General features: G+C 29.3%; 1 protein-coding gene across 1 annotated transcript; it reads left to right on the top strand.

The window, feature by feature from the left end:
* Window positions 1-9408: 9408 nt before the first annotated feature.
* LOC137814874 (transcription factor MYB61) lies at window positions 9409-11536 on the top strand. Its single transcript, XM_068617799.2, has 3 exons — window positions 9409-9792; window positions 9934-10063; window positions 10242-11536. The coding sequence occupies exons 1-3, from the start codon at window positions 9660-9662 to the stop codon at window positions 11302-11304; spliced, it is 1326 nt and encodes a 441-aa protein (XP_068473900.1). The 5' UTR covers window positions 9409-9659; the 3' UTR covers window positions 11305-11536.
* Window positions 11537-19603: the final 8067 nt, after the last annotated feature.

Below are 19603 nucleotides of genomic sequence, written 5' to 3'. Positions count from 1 at the left end.
TCCCAGGAAAGATGATTAGTGGAAGTAGAAACACTTAGTTATAAAGAAAGGATTGTTATATAATTATATTAGAATAACTTAATCATTAGTTGTACGCTATGATTTGTGGTGCATTGACTATGGCTATTACTTTGTATTCTGCAAGTTACATTCAACTTTCTCTGCATAAATGAGAAGATTTGAGATGAAGATTATGGATTACGTTAACACTTTATTTATAATTATATTTTAATTAAATAACTTAAATGAAAAGTATTTTGTATTTTAATTTCAATCTGATTTTACTTCAACTTTTTTTTTCTTTTACAATAAATTATATTAAAATTTTATCTCATAAATTATTTTTAAAATATATTAATTTTCAACCAAATTTATTCTATGAGATCAATTAAATCTAACACAAATTTTCTTTTTACTTTTCGAGCACTTTCTCTCTGTCTAATCAATCTTATTTTGCATTCTCTACTTCTTCTTTTCTTCCCTTTCCCAATCTACCAAGAGAATACTAAAGAGTTTAAGGTTTGCTCATCACAATTATTATTGTGTCTCCTTTTATCTTTTTTCTTTTCGAACTATTTTTTTAAAATTGATTAAGCAAATATTTGGACACAGACTTTTTTTGGAGATTATTGGGGCATGACAAATGTAATTAAATCTATTTTTTTATATTATAATTATTATTATTGGCAATTTTATGTTAATATTGTCTTCAATTTTTTATGTTGGTAATAGCAGATCTTATGGTAACACTTTTTTGTACACTGACTACGTTGTTATTTAATTGTTTTTTCTATATAAAAACCTATAAAAAAATTAAATAGATCTAACATCACAAAATGTAGATTAATTATAAAAACAATTAAATATAAAATATCATTTTATGCGTAGTGCACATTAAATTAATTGGAAAAGACAAGACAAAGTTAATGAAATTAGAAAACAACCCTATGAAATGGGTCATTTTGCAAGAGCGTCCAATAAATGATGAACGTGAAAGAAAAGTGTAAAAGACGATAAAAATAAGGAGGTGTACAAGTAAAAGTAGTGAGTGCAGATAGCAATAATAATATTTGGGCCCATTACCCAATAAGCTTTTCCTAATCTATTGAAGATTTTTATTTTCCTACACCTTTATACTTTTCGTAAAAAAAATTAATTTACCTTTTTTGAATTTTAAAATTAAAAAAATATTTTTTTATTCAAAAATACCTTCCAAACTTTATAAATATCTTTAAATCCAAAACATATTTTCTTAATTTTATAATTTAAAATATAAAACTTATATTTTAAATTGTATAATTCAAAAGTATACTCTCACTATACAATTTGGAAATGAAAAAAATAAACTCAACATTTTTTTTAAATGGTAGTTTTATAAATAAAAGAATTATGGAGATTCAGGAAGAAATTCTGTAGGTAGAGAAAGAAAACACCTCTATTGAGACCATAAAATATAAGGGTAAGAAGTAGAAAGGAAGTGAAGCCAAATCACCTCAAAGACTAATTGTCCATCTCTTAATCAAGCTAAAGTATATTAGGGAGCAACAATAGAGGAAGTTCTATTACGGTTTCATTTTTTTATAAACTTTCACATTTAAAGACTATTCAAACTAGTTTTTCGGTATTAAGACTCGTAGTGGTAAAGTTCTTCGTCCTCTTCCTATTAGATGAGAATTTCCTTCACCAGGCTGGGTCAAAATTAATACTGATGGGGCTGCTAGGGGGTATCCTGGTCTTGCTACTTGTGGAGGTATTTTTCGTGGGAGTATGGGAGAATTTATTGGTGCTTTTTCAGCGTTTCTTGAAGTTCAAACTGCTTTGGTTGCTGAGTTTTATGGAGTTATACATGCTATGGAGGAAGCTCAAAAAATGGGACTTACTAATGTCTGGCTTGAATGTGATTCTGCCTTGGTTTGTGCTGCGTTTACTGCTAGGACTAATGTTCCGTGGATGCTTCAAAATCGATGGAATACTTGTCTTAATTTTTGTGGGACAATCAGGTTTAGGGTAACTCATATTTTTCGTGAAGGGAATGCGTGTGCTGATAATCTTTTCATTGGTATAATAAACTCCCAGCAGCTAGTCTGTTCTTAGAATTCTTTATGAATAGGTATAATCTATCTATGTATCGTTTGTGTTAACATATGGGTTTTTGTTTAGTCCCCCCATATTTTTGTTTTTTTTTTTTTTTTTAATAATATTTTTTTTTCATGTGATGCCAGATGATTGTTGTTACTTGAGGTGTCAGCTTAGCTGAGATGTCAAGTTGCATAGTGATGCCTAACACGAAAACTTTATATAAAAAAAAAAAACTAGTTTCCTCTTAAAGATTTAGATTTTAAAAATTATTTCATAAGTTCAAATTATTTTATACATAAGTTATTTATAGAGATTTTTCTAAATTTTTATTTTTAACTTATGGATAAAATAGTTATAACTTGTAAAAAAATAATTTATTCTTTTGCATAATTTTTTCATCTGTGTAGCCTTTATATAAAAAGCCCATTAAAATAATCGAATTATGCATCTCTTTGGCTATGCTTTAATTCTCTAAAGGAATCATTTTGCCTTTTTGTTTTTACAAGAAAAATATTTAGAAAGTATTTGGGCACTCTTCATGTTGATTGATGTTACCTTATTTCATTGTCATGTTCGGAATGACTTTTTTTTTTTTTCTAGCAAACAGAGTGCAACTTTGACACAATCATGATGGGAAACCAATTTTAGTCTACCAATAATATATTATTCAATTATTAATAAAAAATCATATTAATGAAAATAACACGTATTAAAATCAATTGTGATTTTTTTAATAATATCTTATGTGGATAAATAATTGTATTACTTATAAATGTGTATGCTTATTTTTTAAGTGATTATACGACAATTACTTAAATTTTTAAAAAAAGAACCACTAAATCTGCTATTAATAAGACTTGTGGAACTATAAAAGATGAAGTGTGAATTTAATCTTATATGGTGGAAGTCAAAATGGAGTGTAGGATTTCCTGAAACAAAACTACAATAAACTTGCACAGTCTATGTTCATCTAAAGGTGAAAATTTGTGGTACACAGTAGACCACTTATCAAGTTGCACCAGGCTAGCCCTGCCTTAGTTTAAAACAAATATGCGTATAATATAATATTATGTGATTATAGTTTTAATTTTTTCTAAATAATTAAAGGTTTCAGTAATTTTTTAGATTTTAATGAGTAATTTTATTCAAAATATTTTATTTAATAAGTATTAATGAATTTTAAAATTTTATTTATTAATTTAAAATATTATTAAATTATTTTTTTATGATTTTCATTGTGTATAATTTTTATATAACATCATACAATAAAACATTAATTATTTCATTTTGTAATGTTAAATATTTTTAAATTTTAAATACATAAAAAAATTCAATAAATACTAAAGATAGTATAATAATTATTTATCTTTATAAAATTGAAAACAAACAATAATAAGTGAAAATAATTTGACAACAATAAGAAAATGTATTGAAAAAACATATTAAAGGGTCACCCTAATAGAGTATTTTTATATTGGTAAAACTAGGTGATAAACTATATAAAATAGTGTAATAAGTAGATTATTGATATTGTGGTGAATGTTTGTTCTCTTTGAGTGTGATTAGACCCTTGTAATAAAATTGTGTGGAGTATTCCCCAAGCTGAACACAGAAGTTGAGATTGGCAATTAGAATCTGAAATAGTTGAAATGGAGGCATAAGCTCTCTCCCAAAATCAAAAGTAATGATGTAAATGTAGCAATAAAGTTGACTATCATTTCCCACTACATCAAAGCAAAAGTGAAAATGTAATTATGCAAAGATGGGGTACAAAGGAACATTTCAACCAGACAAACCCTTTTCATAATTGATGGGGTTAGGGCTTTTCTCATGGCCTTATGTTATGTTATTCCTCATTTCATAGATGCTCACACTTAATCAAATAAATCTACTCTAATCCCAGTGATTAGTGGGGAATGGCTTCTAGAGTTAACTAAATAATCATTATTAGTTGGAACTTAATCTTCCATAAATGGAAAGCAACGTCATGAATGAAACACTCATGTTTCTGTCATCATCATCGCTTATTGCTTTGACAAGACTAAAGATAACTAAGTTGCTGTTAACTAAAACACATGAAATTTGCATGTGCCTGTGTTTCCAATCACGCTTAATGGGCCAATTTAGCGGGTTAATATGGTCTTCTTAGATTGAAACTTTTGTGAACATTACTAGTTTCAGTTATCCAACAAATCAAGGTGGGAACTCGCTGGCCACGAATTCTATTCCATCATGCTTTGTTTGTACTACTAATACTCCTCCTACTCATGGAAATTTTCTAATTACTTGACTAAGCAAAATATGTTCTTAAGGAACAACCTCAAACTCTTGAAATGTTTTAGCTGCTTAATTTGTAATCATAATAACACACTTCTTCCTTCTGGATTAATCTCCTTGTTTATTACTGGGGTCTGACTTAAGAAAAGACACTTCACTTTTGGCCTATGCTAAATAATAATAGTTTTGGTGGGAACTTTGACAGAGACCAAATTGTGCAGAGTAAGCTTAACTTGAGAGTGGTTACAACTATTTCTACAGTTTCATGTTGATTATTTTAATCAAATATCTCCCATTAACAAGCTAGCTCAATTATACCAAGAAAACATGGTTAAGTATCGTGAAATTATGAATTCTAACAACTGCTCTTTCTTGTCAATTAGTTGTCTGTTGTAGGATTAGATGTGGAAATGCTGGTTTTTAGGATAATGCAGAGGCATCTTCATTTTTCAAGGGCAAGTGGATTATGTCTCCTTCTATTTCAAATGCCCATTATGATCATCTAAAAGATCTCTTTATTTATGAAATTTGCTTCTCAAACTTCCCATCAAACTTAGGCGTTTAAGCATTTCAAATCACACATTTTTCTTTTCTTTGATGGCATCGTTTTAAATGATTAAAATCGTTTCTAGTACAAATTGTTATTACAGCCTCACACATGACAAGGCAGGCTTTGCAGAACATATGCAAGTGGCCATCCCTTCTAGGAAATGTTACAAAATAATACTTCCTAAATCCAAATTATACTTCTGCTTTATGTATATGTTCTCAACAAAAGAATACAAAGGCCACACAGACATTTTTCACTGAACCTGTTACAATCATATTGAGTCACTGAAGCAACAGAATACCAATTGAAGTGTCATGGTTACTACCATTTTCTGCACTGCTTGTATTTTGCTTCATGTGTTTTTATTTCTTTAAAAGTTCATTATGCCTTCAAATTTTGCATTTTTGAAGTATTCTTAAGTATTTTACTCTATGGAGGGCATATGTGAGTAATTGCCAGGGCCTTGTTAATGTATGGGAGGGCTCCTAGTAAGGACAAGATTTTTGTTGTTCTGCTTGTTTCCATATTAGTAATCAATGATTTCGTGGACAAATTAGTAGAGAGTTGAATACAATTTTTCTTTTCTTTAAGGAAAAAGAGTGTTATACTTATATATACCTATGTCTTATAGTCCTTTATCTCTCATTTATGGCACTATGCATTGGACCTAAAATAATAAGCTTAACTTTAGGTATGGCCCTACCAAGATTAACATCACTTATTCCCAAATTGACGATAATGCCACACAATTCCTTTCTTATGCAGTCCCCTTTGCTGCAGAATAACTAGGGGACCAGTAGCTGCTATTACTGAAATTCCCATATATATTCAACCATCTCAAAGCAATCCCAGCAAAGCAACTTGTGAGACAAATACACAGCAAAGTGTCCAAGTGATTTTGGATTAGATTTGTCTCAACTACTGTCTGCCTCTGATTATCAAAATGCATAGTTCAAGAAAATTTGACATGCCTATTGGCTCTTACCTTGTGTGACCAGTAATAGCAGTTAGTTTTGAAATTAAAAAATAAAATGAAAAAGTAAAACATATGAACAGTTCTTCCATACAAGCGTGTTTCTTGAACAATTTCATTTTAACAAGAATTAAGGTGCCACCCTAGCTTCTATCCTGGAACCGAATATTTGCCCCTATAGACCAAACGTTTATCATAACAAAACAAGTTATCATTATTTAATGTTAAAACAAGACTGCTTCATTTGTCCCATAAACATAGACATCAATTTTGATTTCACGCAAGAAATGAAAAAAAAAAGATGAAAGGTGGAAGAAGAATAGGACTAGAAAACATCGGTTCAATTATAAGGCTGACCAACTTCATTTTCGTCACTAACAAAATGACCCAATTGATTATTTTGCTGCGAATATCCGAAGGACAACGAAGCCGACATATATTATAGACGTGTATAGACAGCAAGTGTAATGGAGTGTATAAACATTTTACAATGTTGTGAGTTTGACTTCTTGAAACAGCTCATATGGGAAATATAAGATAAGCCTAGAGGTGCATGATGAGGTATGGTCGTGGACTATGGAGATTACAAGCATCTTTCCACAGAGGACTTATTTATAATTCAAATGTCCAATTGGATGGCTGAATTAGGACATGGCTTAGGCCGCGGAAGCTCACAATATGTCAGAACAAATAAACACGCAATCGCAGAAAGATATCAAAACTAATATTACTAATATATAAACTTGTATCATTGAGAGATGAAGGAAGATACCCTTATGGGTTTAGAACGTGTTTGTGAAAAAATGAAGCACTTGAAGACAAGACACTATTTTGGATTCTTGTGTGCCATGAATAACTTGCAGAGAATATTGTACAATTTGTGCCATCTCAGAAGGACAAAGGAAAAGTTTAATTTATTATGTGTACAATGTCATCTAATACTTCTATTCCAAGATATGTAATGTAATTAATTTATTTTTTCTACATAAAAAGAAGTAGGTCACCCTTTCAATCTATCTTCAATATACGTTACTTTAGACACATGCTGCGACCCTTACTGTTGTTAAGTTTTCCTGTTTTGAAATGATTGAAGCGAATGTCTCTGACTTGATTAATTTACTACTTGATGGCCATGTCCTTTTTTTTTATCAACAACTATGTCTGATAATTGCAGGCTAATTCTCTTTGTAGAAATTATTAAAATATGTTTTTCTAATAAAAAATTGTTAAAAAATCAATTCAACTTTATTCATTACATATCATTCTGTTAGCACACAGTAACTAGTCCCCTGATTTAACTAACTGGTGTGGTATTATCATTTTTTCTATTAACTTTTGAATTCTCTAGCAGACAAACTCTGTAGAGTGAAAGGCTTGGTTTCGATAATTACCTTTCAGCAAGAACTCAATGACATAGTGAGGAATCCTCCAATCTCCATCCAAGACACGAATTACAATGCCATTTGAAATTGACTTTTTTCTAGCAAAAGTCAGAATACTCATGGGCTTTTTGGACCTGTGATCTCTCTGCTTCACTTTTGTGATTTGTCCCTAGAGAGGGGGAAAGCTAACGTTAGCCAAAATTGCTGAACATCTTTTTGCAAACACAATTGTTTTTTAACTAAACCACAGGTAACTTTTCTGAATGATTTTTTCTGTACACAAACCTGAAATTATGAGACTTTACTCAATAGAAATCAACTGTGCATTACTTAAACTTACTGACTTTTTGGTCAGATTTTTTTATCTTTGTCCTACAATATTTATGCAGTAGCTACCACCTAGACGCTTAATGTCTAGTTTTTTTTTTGTCTCACATTCTGTAATATTTTTGAAGTTGCACAAACCCTTTGTCCAAGCGATTTTTGTTTCATATTTTTCTTACATCTTATTGGTATGTTTCCTTAATTTTTATTAGGCTAAGAGAATAGTATTGAGTGAAGTATGCATAATATTGTTTGATGAGTTGCAGGTGGTAATGAGAATTGTGTCATCTGAATTTGACAATACATGGTTACATGGTTAATGATACACAGATGCAGACATAGTAACACAGAAAATTTGAAGGGTTTACACGTAATGTATGTGAAGTGTAGTCCAATACAAAATACAACCCTATTCTTAAAAAATATCTTGGTAAACATAAATTAATTAGCTTTAATGTCTTTATAAAAAATGGAGGGTTCAATAAGCGAATTAAAGGGACAGTTATATTATTGCGATTGTGGTACTTGTATAGAGTTGTTTGTCTCTATTATTAACTATGGTTATAGTACTCTACATAAAACAACGACGGTTTTAGTATCTTTCCACACAGAAAGAATTTTTATGAAGCTCGAACGTTGGAATTGAAGAAATTCACATTTAATGAAAAAGAAACTTAATTTTCAAAATGCAAAAATGATGAATCATTTGGATAGTTGGTTGAAGTCCAACAATTTCTATGAGAAGAAATGTGACCTTAACTAGGTGATTTGTGAAAAGTAAATTTGTATTTGTACCCAAATGATGAAACTTTTCCAAAGGATAATGATTTTTCAAAAATGATCCCTAAAAGCTAAAAAGAAGAGAAGGTCAGTTTTGTACCAAAGAGTATCTGGCGGAAAAGTTGGACAAGAAAAGGAAAGGGCTATAGAGTTTTCAAAACTTGAAGTATTATCAGCAATAGGAGCAAAAGAAACTAGAGAAGGTTCTGTTATCGTGAATTTAATGCAGTATGCTTTGTTTGCTTACCTTACCCCTCTAAGCCTTTACTTTTCCACGAGAATTTTGCCCTTCTTAATTCTAGTGGTTTATTTGTACTTCATATTACTAATCTTGGACAAGGCTTTGCCTAGGCCATGCCACTCCTTCAAATTCCATTCAAGCTTCTTGCTTTCTTTTCTCTCATCCAACTCATATGGGAATGGAGAAATTTCGTCACACTCCACAACTTTCAAACTCACGAGATAACAACTATATGCTCTAAAGCAGCATGGTACATATTACATAACCACCAAGGTCGGTTAAAAGTGAAAACCGTCCTAGCTACCATTGTAGCAATTATACCCACCAAAATTTGGCATACACCTATCTTTAGGACCAACATAACTTTTCCTATATATACAAATTTCACAACTGTTTTTTTTACGTACCTCTAATTACATCACTCTTTTTCTTAATAGACTAAACAACACTCCCTTTAACCTATTCTGTCTCATCTTTCTCTATCTTTTAGAATAAAAATGAATTATGGTATTAATCAATTACAAACCACAAACTCACCTTGGATAACTAGTTCTAAGTAGTAGTTGATTGAGAGTGTAAAACTCTTCACTGTAAAAGTGCAAACACTAGTTTCTGGTAACAAAAACCTGAAAAGAAAAAGTGTGACCAATGGCCTTGTGGTGGGACATTCACATAAATAAGTCAAAGCATATGATCCTCTTTTGTGGCATCTCATCCGTTGGATGGAAGGGAGGAGTTGCAGGAGGAGCGTTGGATGAGAGTGTGGGACCGAAACAATTATGTGGAATGTCTCGTGAAGAAAAGAGATGAAGCTAGTTCTGGAAGGTCAGATATATAAATTCAAAACGACAGTGTCCAATCGCCCTTCTTATTATAACCCTCCTTCTATATATTCGAATCTCTATGCAAGTTGCAAAATTCTTAAGCTCCAACGCTTCCCATTAATTCATATCAAAGCTCCTGTGTCCTTCTTAACCATCCACGTAGGTTCTGACACAAGACTTTGCCGCTTTTAACAAACATTTCAAATCGCTTAAGCCAGGCATAGTGCACATGGGGAGACACTCTTGCTGCTACAAACAGAAGCTTCGTAAAGGCCTCTGGTCTCCAGAGGAAGATGAGAAGCTTTTGAATTACATCACCAAACATGGCCATGGATGTTGGAGCTCAGTTCCAAAACTAGCTGGTACCACTACTGTGCAACACATAATCTTGATTCACTTTATCAATATTGCAGCATGTGCACAACACAATAACTCATTTAATTAATTAATTAACCTTCCTTCTCTCTAACTTTTTGCGTTTCTATCTGATGCCTATATGTCAGGCCTTCAGAGGTGTGGCAAGAGCTGCAGATTAAGGTGGATTAATTACCTTAGGCCAGATTTGAAGAGAGGGGCGTTCTCACAGCAAGAAGAGAACTCCATAATTGAACTTCATGCAGTCCTTGGCAACAGGTATACTGTTATGTTTTCCAAGTTGTTGCTATTTTTGGTTTTTGGTCATGTAGATTGTTGTCACTACAAGAATTATTGGTGGACCAATTTCTAGAGGCTGTCGGTAATACATGTTTTTTTTTTCATGGTTTTTATGTATGGAATTGTATGTGTTTAGAACTTTTGATGGGTGTATCAGGTGGTCGCAGATCGCAGCTCAGTTACCAGGAAGAACTGATAATGAGATAAAGAATCTATGGAATTCCTGTCTGAAGAAGAAGCTTAGGCAAAGAGGCATTGACCCAAACACACACCAGCCCCTCTATGAGGTTGAGAATGACAAGGACAAGCCTCTTACAGCTGACAGAAGCAACCAGAAAGCCTCCAATGAGGTGAGTGTTGTTGAGCCACCAAAACAAAAGCCAATAACTACTACTACTACTACTTCTATGCCTATGGATAGATATCCCCTTGAAGTTTCTCCTACCTCAAAGATCAGCAGTGGCAACAACAACAGCAGCAGCACCCTAGACAGGTTTGGCACCTGTCATGACAACAACAGCTCCATCACTAGTTCTGATATGATGGGAATGGGATATTTCCCTTTCCAGCACCTGAACTATGGACCAAACATGGGACTCACTACTGCCACCACCAACAACACCCCGCTTTGTTTCATTCCTAGTTCCACTTCTTCCCAAATGATGTCAGAGCTGAATTCCACCATGCTCCATTCTGTGTTCTCAACACATGTAAAGCCCACTGTTAGCCTCCAGTCTAATAACAACAACCCTTCATCCATATTCTCTGACGGGGTTCAGAACTGGGAAGGAAGTACCTTCAGTAATAACAACAACAACAATGCAAGCAAAAGCAATGGGAGCAGTAGCTGCAGCATCCAATTACAAAGCAGCACTAACTTCCTTGATCATGGCAGCACAATAACATGGGGGCTGCAGGCAGAATCTGCCACCAAGGCAGATAATAAAGATGCTCATTCTTCTCATGTGGTACCCTTGCAGTCAGAACAAGAAGACATCAAATGGTCTGAGTATCTGAACAACACCCCTTTTTTCCTGGGAACCACAGTGCAGCAGCATCAAACCACTCACTCTCTCTACAGTGATGAGGTGAAGCCAGAAACAGCCTTCATAGCAGACGAATCAAGTACCAGTTGGCACCACAGCCAGCATTTTCAACCCTCGGATATATATAGCAAAGATCTTCAGAGATTTTCAGTGGCCTTTGGACAAACCCTGTAAGCCTGCAGGCAATGGTTGTACTTAACACGTGGAAACCTCAACCAAAGAGAGGAGCAAGATGCCGACATTTCCAATGTGAAGTAGGTCAGAAATTTGTCGTGAGTTCTGACCGCAGGTGTGTGCTGTAAATTTTTCTTTTGATATTGTAAATGTGTCCGATTTATACCAAAAAAAAAACACCTCAGCAATCAGCATTATGTTACAGTATAACTAATATTTGTGATTTACTCAAGCTTCTTCTTCTCATCACTTTGTTCATTAAACACAGAATAAGGCTTGCGCCATAGAGATCTTCATTCCTTATACAGCATTCATATGGATCTACATACAATTTATCATAACAGTGAGCATTATTTTTTTGAATTAAGTTATTGTTTTGTTGGTATATTGTGTAATAGTTACCATTAAGGTGATGGAGCGTGCGTGTGACACAATATTGTTTGAAATCTAGTATGATGATCTTTTGTATGTCCGTGATTTGCTACTACACAGTCAGCTTTTCACTTGATCCTTTTCCAATTGAGAATCCAGTGAAGTTATTTTCTTTTGTGTCGTGGTACCGTTTTTTCTTTATTGGGTGTCTATCACTGTCTCATACAGATAAAAGGGTGTTTACACTTTTTGGACAAACCTTAGCTCCATTCCCTTTCACCTTAATGAGTGAAGATAAGAAAATTGTAGACTAGTAGTACTACTACTACTCTATACTCTAGTCTTCCCTTCATCTACGTCTTTCCAATCTACGCAATCCAAAACTGTTGACGGTTTTAATTCCCAACTCAACATTCTACCCTCTGCAGAGTATGCAGAGTACAAAAAAATATGCCAAAACCAAACCACACACCAAGCAAATTTATGGCACCACACCGACTAATTCACTTTAATAAAGACCCATCACAACTTCTTTAACGCCTTTTCTCCTCTGATAATGTTATACTAAGGACGCGGCGCAACACAAAAAATTAAATTCATGGGATAATAATGTTACATTTCTCACTTTTTAATTTCTTTCTTCCCTCTTCTATTACTCTTTTTAATCTACAATAATTAATAAAAAAAAAACTTTTTGCACATATTTTTTATTATTTTTTCGTTAAAATTATGATAATTACTTTCATTTATTAAAATAAATAATAAATCTATGCAATTAATAAAGAAATACTCTTTAATAATACTAAACATAAAAAGTATCTGTTTCTTAATAAACAAAAAACTTTTTGCACATATTTTTTTTTTATTTTTTCTTTAAAATTATGATAATTACTTTCATTTCTTAAAATGAATAATAAATTTATGCAATTAATAAAGAAATACTCTTTAATAATACTAAGCACAAAAAGTAACTGTTTCTTAGTTTTTCCGTTACTGTAAGGTTATTTGACGCCATTTTGTAAATTTTATTTTAAAATGAATTTTCTAGAAAATATTATTGATTTTTAAAAATGTATTTTATTAAATAGAATTATTTAAGTGTTCAATATGTAGAAAATTGGATCCGTAAAATACATATATTAATAATGTAGTTCCATGCTTATATATTATATTTATATTGATGTTATTTATCGTAAAATATATTGTAAAATCTGTCTTAATTATATACATGCCCTTTCTAAATTTTACATTTTAACTATATGTATGATATTTATATTAATAACTAGGTCTTGTCTAATATAGTGCAGGTTTTGAGTAACATGGAGTTGAAATTAGGGTTTGTATTGAAATTATGCATAAGATATGAATAATAATAGAACATTCTTAAAATGTTTCATGAATATCCCTTGTGAATCAAATTAATTAAGCAACATAGTTTACCTCTCAACACACTTTGGTTGGTAGGTCAACCAGTTACAGCATGGTCCAAGTGCTTTGCCATCTTTGACAAAAGAAAATAAGGGAAAATTTTATTTTAACAAATATTGTTTTAATTTAATGGTTTTTAAAATGAAACAATACAATAATATATTAATATAAATTTAATATGTGATACACTTTGTTATAAATATTATATAACTCTTAATTTTAAAATTAAATTCCATTCTTTCTTTCAAAATTTTACTTCCAATTTTTGTAAGAAATTTAATAGCTAGAAATTAAGGAGAAAATTACAACCCTTTCTGTCCAAGTTAAATTTTAGTTTTTTTAATTTATGAATTAATAAAATAAACACACAACTCTCGTTGGATAATGCTTGCTTGTATTGTATAACATTTTTTATGTCATAAATAAATAAATATCTTTTAATTTTTACTCTTAAAATATTGTTTCCAAATTTTAACTTTCAACTGTTAAACTTTGTTTCGATTTTAATTACACTGAAATCAAAATCATAAGTAAACTCTTTTTCTTAACCTTTGATTATTTTAGAAGAAACACGATTTTGTATAATGTTTTAAGCTTTATTTTCCTAAACGAAAGACTATCAAAAGAACATTTTCTTTTGAACTCAATTAAAAAAAATTATGATTATTAAAAATATCAATAATATTATTTAAATTTATTTATCTTAATTAAAAAATGTTTTTTTCTAAAATACTTCTCGTTTAAACTTTTTATCGTAGGAGTAAAAAAAAAAGAGTTATTGAAAAATATATTCATAATTTGAAGAGTCTTCAAGAAATTCCATTAATAAATAAGTGAAATTAATTACATTCTCATACTTAAATTTATCATACACAAAACTAGTTTTTTAATAAAATAGAATTTTAAACATGTGTAAAGTAAATGTTGTTTCCTAAGTCAGGCACTTGAAAGTATATCTATGAAGAGACTGTCATTTTTTTATACATTTTGCTTAATTTTTATTGGAGATAATAATTGTTTATTGTGACTAGTATTTTCTTAAAATATATTTAAAGAATTATATATTAAAGTTTTGAAACTTAAAATCAGTGATTATGAAAAGAAATTTATTGGATGTAGAAATTTGAAGTTGTGACGATAGGATTCTGCATGAACGGGTCCCACACTCGCATGACACAGTATGAGTGACACACAAAAATTAATATTAATAATAATATCTTAAAAGAATAAATAAGTGTCAAAATCTCATTTAAACTCAAATATTGTGGATTTATGTTTGAATTTCACTTAAAAAATTAAGTTATATTATCATACTTAGAAATGATATATTGATAATAAGGAGGAACCCTAATAAGAAAAATAAATAAATTTTATTTCTTAAATTATACGTATAAACCATGCAAGAACGTATGTGGTTATTAAACAAACTGAAAACTAACATATATATATATATATATATATATATATATATATATATTGATCATTATCACTAACATACTTTTCATAAAATAGTATAAGTATTTTCTTTGATCGGATATTATCTTAATTAATGAACAAGTCATTTAGTATATTTTGATTCTAAATACCTAATGTCACACGATGCCACTTTAATAGATATTGATTATGACTAAATACTTGAATCATTAATGGTTGACTAATAAAGAATCTATTAATCTTATAATTATTTTTAGCTATATGTATAATTATGACAACTGATTTAAGACCTTATTTAATGTCATTTACTAAATGAAGACACGAGTTTATTAATTAATAACCAACAAATAAAGTATTATACACTTGCAACATATATTATGACCAACTAGAGTTTAAACTTTTAATTGCACCATTCTTATAAATTTTTTTGAGTGGAAATTACTCTTCCTTTTTTATGTCACCATTTGATACCAATACCAAAAGATAAAATGAACTATGTAAACCCTTACAAACATTATTATAAAGAAAATTCTTCATCACTAAAGCATATTTTACATTTCCCTACATAAAAGTAAAACTCATAATTTTTTTTTAATATAACTAATTTAAAATCCAAGAGACAAAGCTTACACAAAATCTTCACGTTCATATGCACTCACACCATTAATATTGTATTTTTTTTCTTAGAAAAAAAAAACACCAAACATAACTAAATGACCTAAACTTTCCAACTTTCGTGACAAATAATCGTAGAATGAAACAAAGCCAATATGTTATAATTCTCTAATTACAATAAACTTAATGTATTTTACAAAATCACCAATAAAGTAAACAGACACAAAAATAAACACTAGACATTAAACTAATAACTAATTAAACATTCCTTCACTAATTATCTATGATATATATATATATATATATATATATATATATATATATATTTAGAGTAGGAATTTTGTGAAGTTGTTCGGTGAGGTAGATAAACTTACCTGTATTTTGTATATAGGTTGATACATCTTTTAAATATTTAATTTATTTATTTTTAATAAGAAAAAAGATAATCGTATAAATAAAAAATATATATTATAAGAAAATTATTAAATAAAAATTAAAATTTTAAAAACAAAAAATAATTAATTATTATATTGATTAAATTATATACTATTTTAGAGACTAAAAAAATATTAATATCTAAATTAATTTTTATTATTGATAAATAATTTTTAAATTGATATGCTACTAAGGTTTTAGTTATCAATTTTACAAATATATTTATAATTAAAATCTTGGTAACTAATTAAATAATAATTTAAAAAATATTTATTAAAAACTAATTCAGATATAATAATTTTTTTAATCTTTAAATTTGTATTTAATTTAATCGGTGTAAAAATTAATTATTTTTTATTTATGTAATTAATTTTTATTTAATAATTTTTTACACATTGTTTACGAAAGATGTTGAAGTACCTAATTTCAAACTAATTAAATATGAAAAATAATTTGAAATTTTTAAATATTTATCTAGAATCGTAAAATAGAGATTTATCTCGAATGACCACAGGTCTTTGTTATAAAATAGGTTTCATGATAATGCTATTGCATACAACCTGTAGCTTTTTGGCTGAGCTTTCATTAGGACTCCCAGTGACTGAAAAATATTTGAACTAAATCAAATTAACATTAAATTGAATTAAATTATATGAAAAAAAACAAATTATTATATTAATATAACTTTTAAAAATTAAACTATTAAACAAGACTACTTAAAATGAACAAGAATATAACTTATTATTGAAAAATATATTTTAAAACAAGATGTCTGTTAGTCATAACTTAAACAATTGAAATAGTTCAAATAATTTAGTAATTTAATTTGGTTCAATTTACTTGATACGCGTAAAAACTTGTTTATTTTTCTGACCTTTACTTATATAGAATATAGTTATAGATTTATAAAATTGCATGTGTTTGTTTTTGGCTTGCGACAATATTAAATTATTAGTGAGGTTAAGTTTAGTACAGTGTATTGAGAGAGTGATATGGGTAAAATATTATCGTTCTGTGTAATTCCTATTTGATATAAATAAATATAGATGCTTTGAATGCAAATACCAACTAAAATATTTTCTCTCTTCCATGCTCATATTTTGAAGTATTTTGTTAGTCTCCTTTATTTCAAGTATGGACAAAATCCATTAATTTGTAAAATTTAACCAAACTTTAAAACTTACTTGGAAGAATTGAATTGTATAATATTTTAAATGAATTCAACTATTATAAATCTTTTTAACTATATGAATTATTTAGATATTATCGCCATCCTATCTTGAACTATATTTTTCAATATCAAAAAGTTATAGTTCAATCAGTTATAAGATTAATTCAGTTTTTAAAGAACAAATTAATAAAATAATTCAGTACAGCTTTTATTTTAAATAATTTAATTATTGAATATTTCACATCGATTAAAAGATAAAAATATTTATATAGGGTGCAAATCTTTTATAAGGTTAAGTTAGATTTAAAATATACTTCTTAGTATGATACCAGAGTCACTTAAACTCTATTTTAGTAATAAGTTGTTGACCTTATCATATCATCCGTTATCAAATAATCATAAATATATAATCTCACACGAGTTGATAGTCTCGATATGAGAGAAGTATATTGTAAAAGTGGATGTAAACTAAACTTAAATATCCCAGTTTTATAGAGTTGAGCTTCTTAATGAAATTCAATTATGAATTTAGTTTAGTTCCAATATAGTTGCACAATCCTATCTTCAATATTTTTCTTTGATTTTTTTCATGCTATTTTCATTTAGTGAACTCATGAAACTATACCTTGATCATTAAACTACAAGAAAAACATTATATGATATCTCCTTATTATAAATATGTATGTGTGTTTTCTTTTCTCAACCATGGAACATTGTGGCTTTAGAAGCCCTTCTTAAGATATTTTTTAAAAACATTTATTATACACTTTTTTTAATTTTTCTCCTTTTATTACATCATATATCCTATAAATCTATATTATTATTTTCATCTAAACTTAGATGGGTGTAGATTATAATTTTGAGTAACCATGAAATATTTCCTTTTACAAACCATCTTAAGAGAAGGGAGAAAAGTAAGGTTCTTACATCATCTGATGAGAGAGGTCCAACAAGGGTGAGGCAGAAAAAGGAATATTTATCAAACTTTGAAGTTTGTTCATTCATAAATAAGGACAAATTTTGGAGAGATAGTTAAAAATATTAAAGCCATCCCCTTCACATACTTAAATTTAATTATTTATGAAACTTGCTGGTTATATTGTCCATGTGCACACACACATTCAATAACTCTCCTTAGTCTTTAAATATTCCCTGCCTTCTTCATTGTTTAACTTATAGACAATTCTGATTCCATGTTTAGAATCTCCAACCATGTGAAACAAATTATTGCCTTTATTTTCTACGACCCTACAATCATCACTCTCCAGGAACAGAACAAATATCATCAGTTAGGATAATGAGATAATCCCATCTTTGATCTCCCATAATATACTAATTTATATTCTTGCTAAACAAACCTCACAAAGTTCCTTCAACACACACGGTTCTCATAAAAAAATTATTAAAATCATTTTTAATTAGAAGCAAGGGTGAAAATATATTTGTATCATGTTACATAAACAAAAGTTATCGTTTTTAATTATTGTCTTTAAGACAATCTATATATAAAAGGACAAGTAACCAATAGACAATTTGTTGACCATGACAAAGATGAATAAAATGATTTTGATAATGATTGAACTAATAATAATGACGGTGTTCATTATTAAATAACCTTGTCGAAGATTTGATCCGTGAGAAGGTTAATTTATATGAGTTTTTAAGGAAGAACAAGAAAGTGAAGGCAAATAATGGTAACAATCTAAGGTCCAAGTTTAATGCACTGCACAATGAATTTGAAGGCATGTGTACTAAATAGGGAGCAGTGTTGAGGAGGACTATGTTAATGTCAGATTCTAATTAAAAATTAACGACTTTAATCCCACGTTTTAATCAAATATTCTTTAAATTAGGTCTATGCAAAACATGTTTATTTCTTCTTAATAAAATCTTAAGCAAGGTCATCCAGGTAAGTTTGATACGGTGGGTTGAATTGAATCCCTCTCAATAAAAATCATTTTTTTAAAATGGTTTGCTACAAATTGATTAATGTTAAGTACCATCGAGTCTATTAATAAAATAATACAAAGTAGCAAATCATAATAAAATGATGAATAATTTCAAAAGTCGAAACTATAAAAACATACAACATTAAAATTATAGAACTATTAAGTTATACAATATGAAAAAAATGGGTAAAATATTATTAGTTGTGGTCGAATCAGGTTTTATGTGTTTGATACCCCAAACAAAGATACTTGAATTTTTAAACAAGAACTAAATCAATAATTTGAACCAAATCAAATTTAGTTAAAGTTAATCAGATCGAGTAAATTAGTAATGTGAGACTCATCATTGAATGTTTTTATTTTTATTTTTTTGTCCAAATACTTTGGAGTTATGTGTCGTTGGAGATTAGTGAGTGATTGGGTTTGGGCAACTGCAACATAAGAAGCTTTGGGCCATACCTAGCCCAGTTACGTGCAGGTACCCTAGACCAACCCTAGGAAGATAATTACTCCCTGCACCCCATAATGAAATTTGAATCTACACCTGATGCATACGTGAAATGATCAAAATTTCCTCAGCAAATCAAAATATATTTCAGAATTCTTTTTTCAGAGTACTTTTCTGGATTTAGATTTTTGGAATTTCTTCTTTGAAATTTGTTTATGATTTTGTTTTCTAAAATACATTTTTTGTATTTTGAAATTACTTTTCCAGAATAAATTTTTTATTTTCTAATTCTATTTTGAAATTTCATTTTCAGAAAACAAAAATCTATTTTGGATTTACCTTTTCAAAATGTCTTTTTTTCAATTTTGGAAATTTAAAAGTGGATCGTTTTTTTTTTTTTTTCAAATTCTTCAATTTAGGATAATGTTTCGGGGTGCCTAATTCTCG

The sequence above is a fragment of the Phaseolus vulgaris genome, chromosome 1 (assembly GCF_051622355.1).
Source record: "Phaseolus vulgaris cultivar YP4 chromosome 1, ASM5162235v1, whole genome shotgun sequence".
NCBI classification, from domain to species: domain Eukaryota; kingdom Viridiplantae; phylum Streptophyta; class Magnoliopsida; order Fabales; family Fabaceae; genus Phaseolus; species Phaseolus vulgaris.
The sequence above is the reverse complement of the archived record's forward strand: the minus strand, read 5'-3'. Positions and strand labels throughout refer to the sequence as shown.

What these genes read in the sequence shown, in the direction of transcription:
- LOC137814874 (XM_068617799.2), top strand. Translation starts at nt 9,660, where the DNA reads ATGGGGAGACACTCTTGCTGCTACAAACAGAAGCTTCGTAAAGGCCTC. An exon ending in CTCAGTTCCAAAACTAGCTG is followed by an intron (nt 9,793 to 9,933) that starts GTACCACTACTG and finishes CCTATATGTCAG; the next exon opens with GCCTTCAGAGGTGTGGCAAG. An exon ending in CATGCAGTCCTTGGCAACAG is followed by an intron (nt 10,064 to 10,241) that starts GTATACTGTTAT and finishes TGGGTGTATCAG; the next exon opens with GTGGTCGCAGATCGCAGCTC.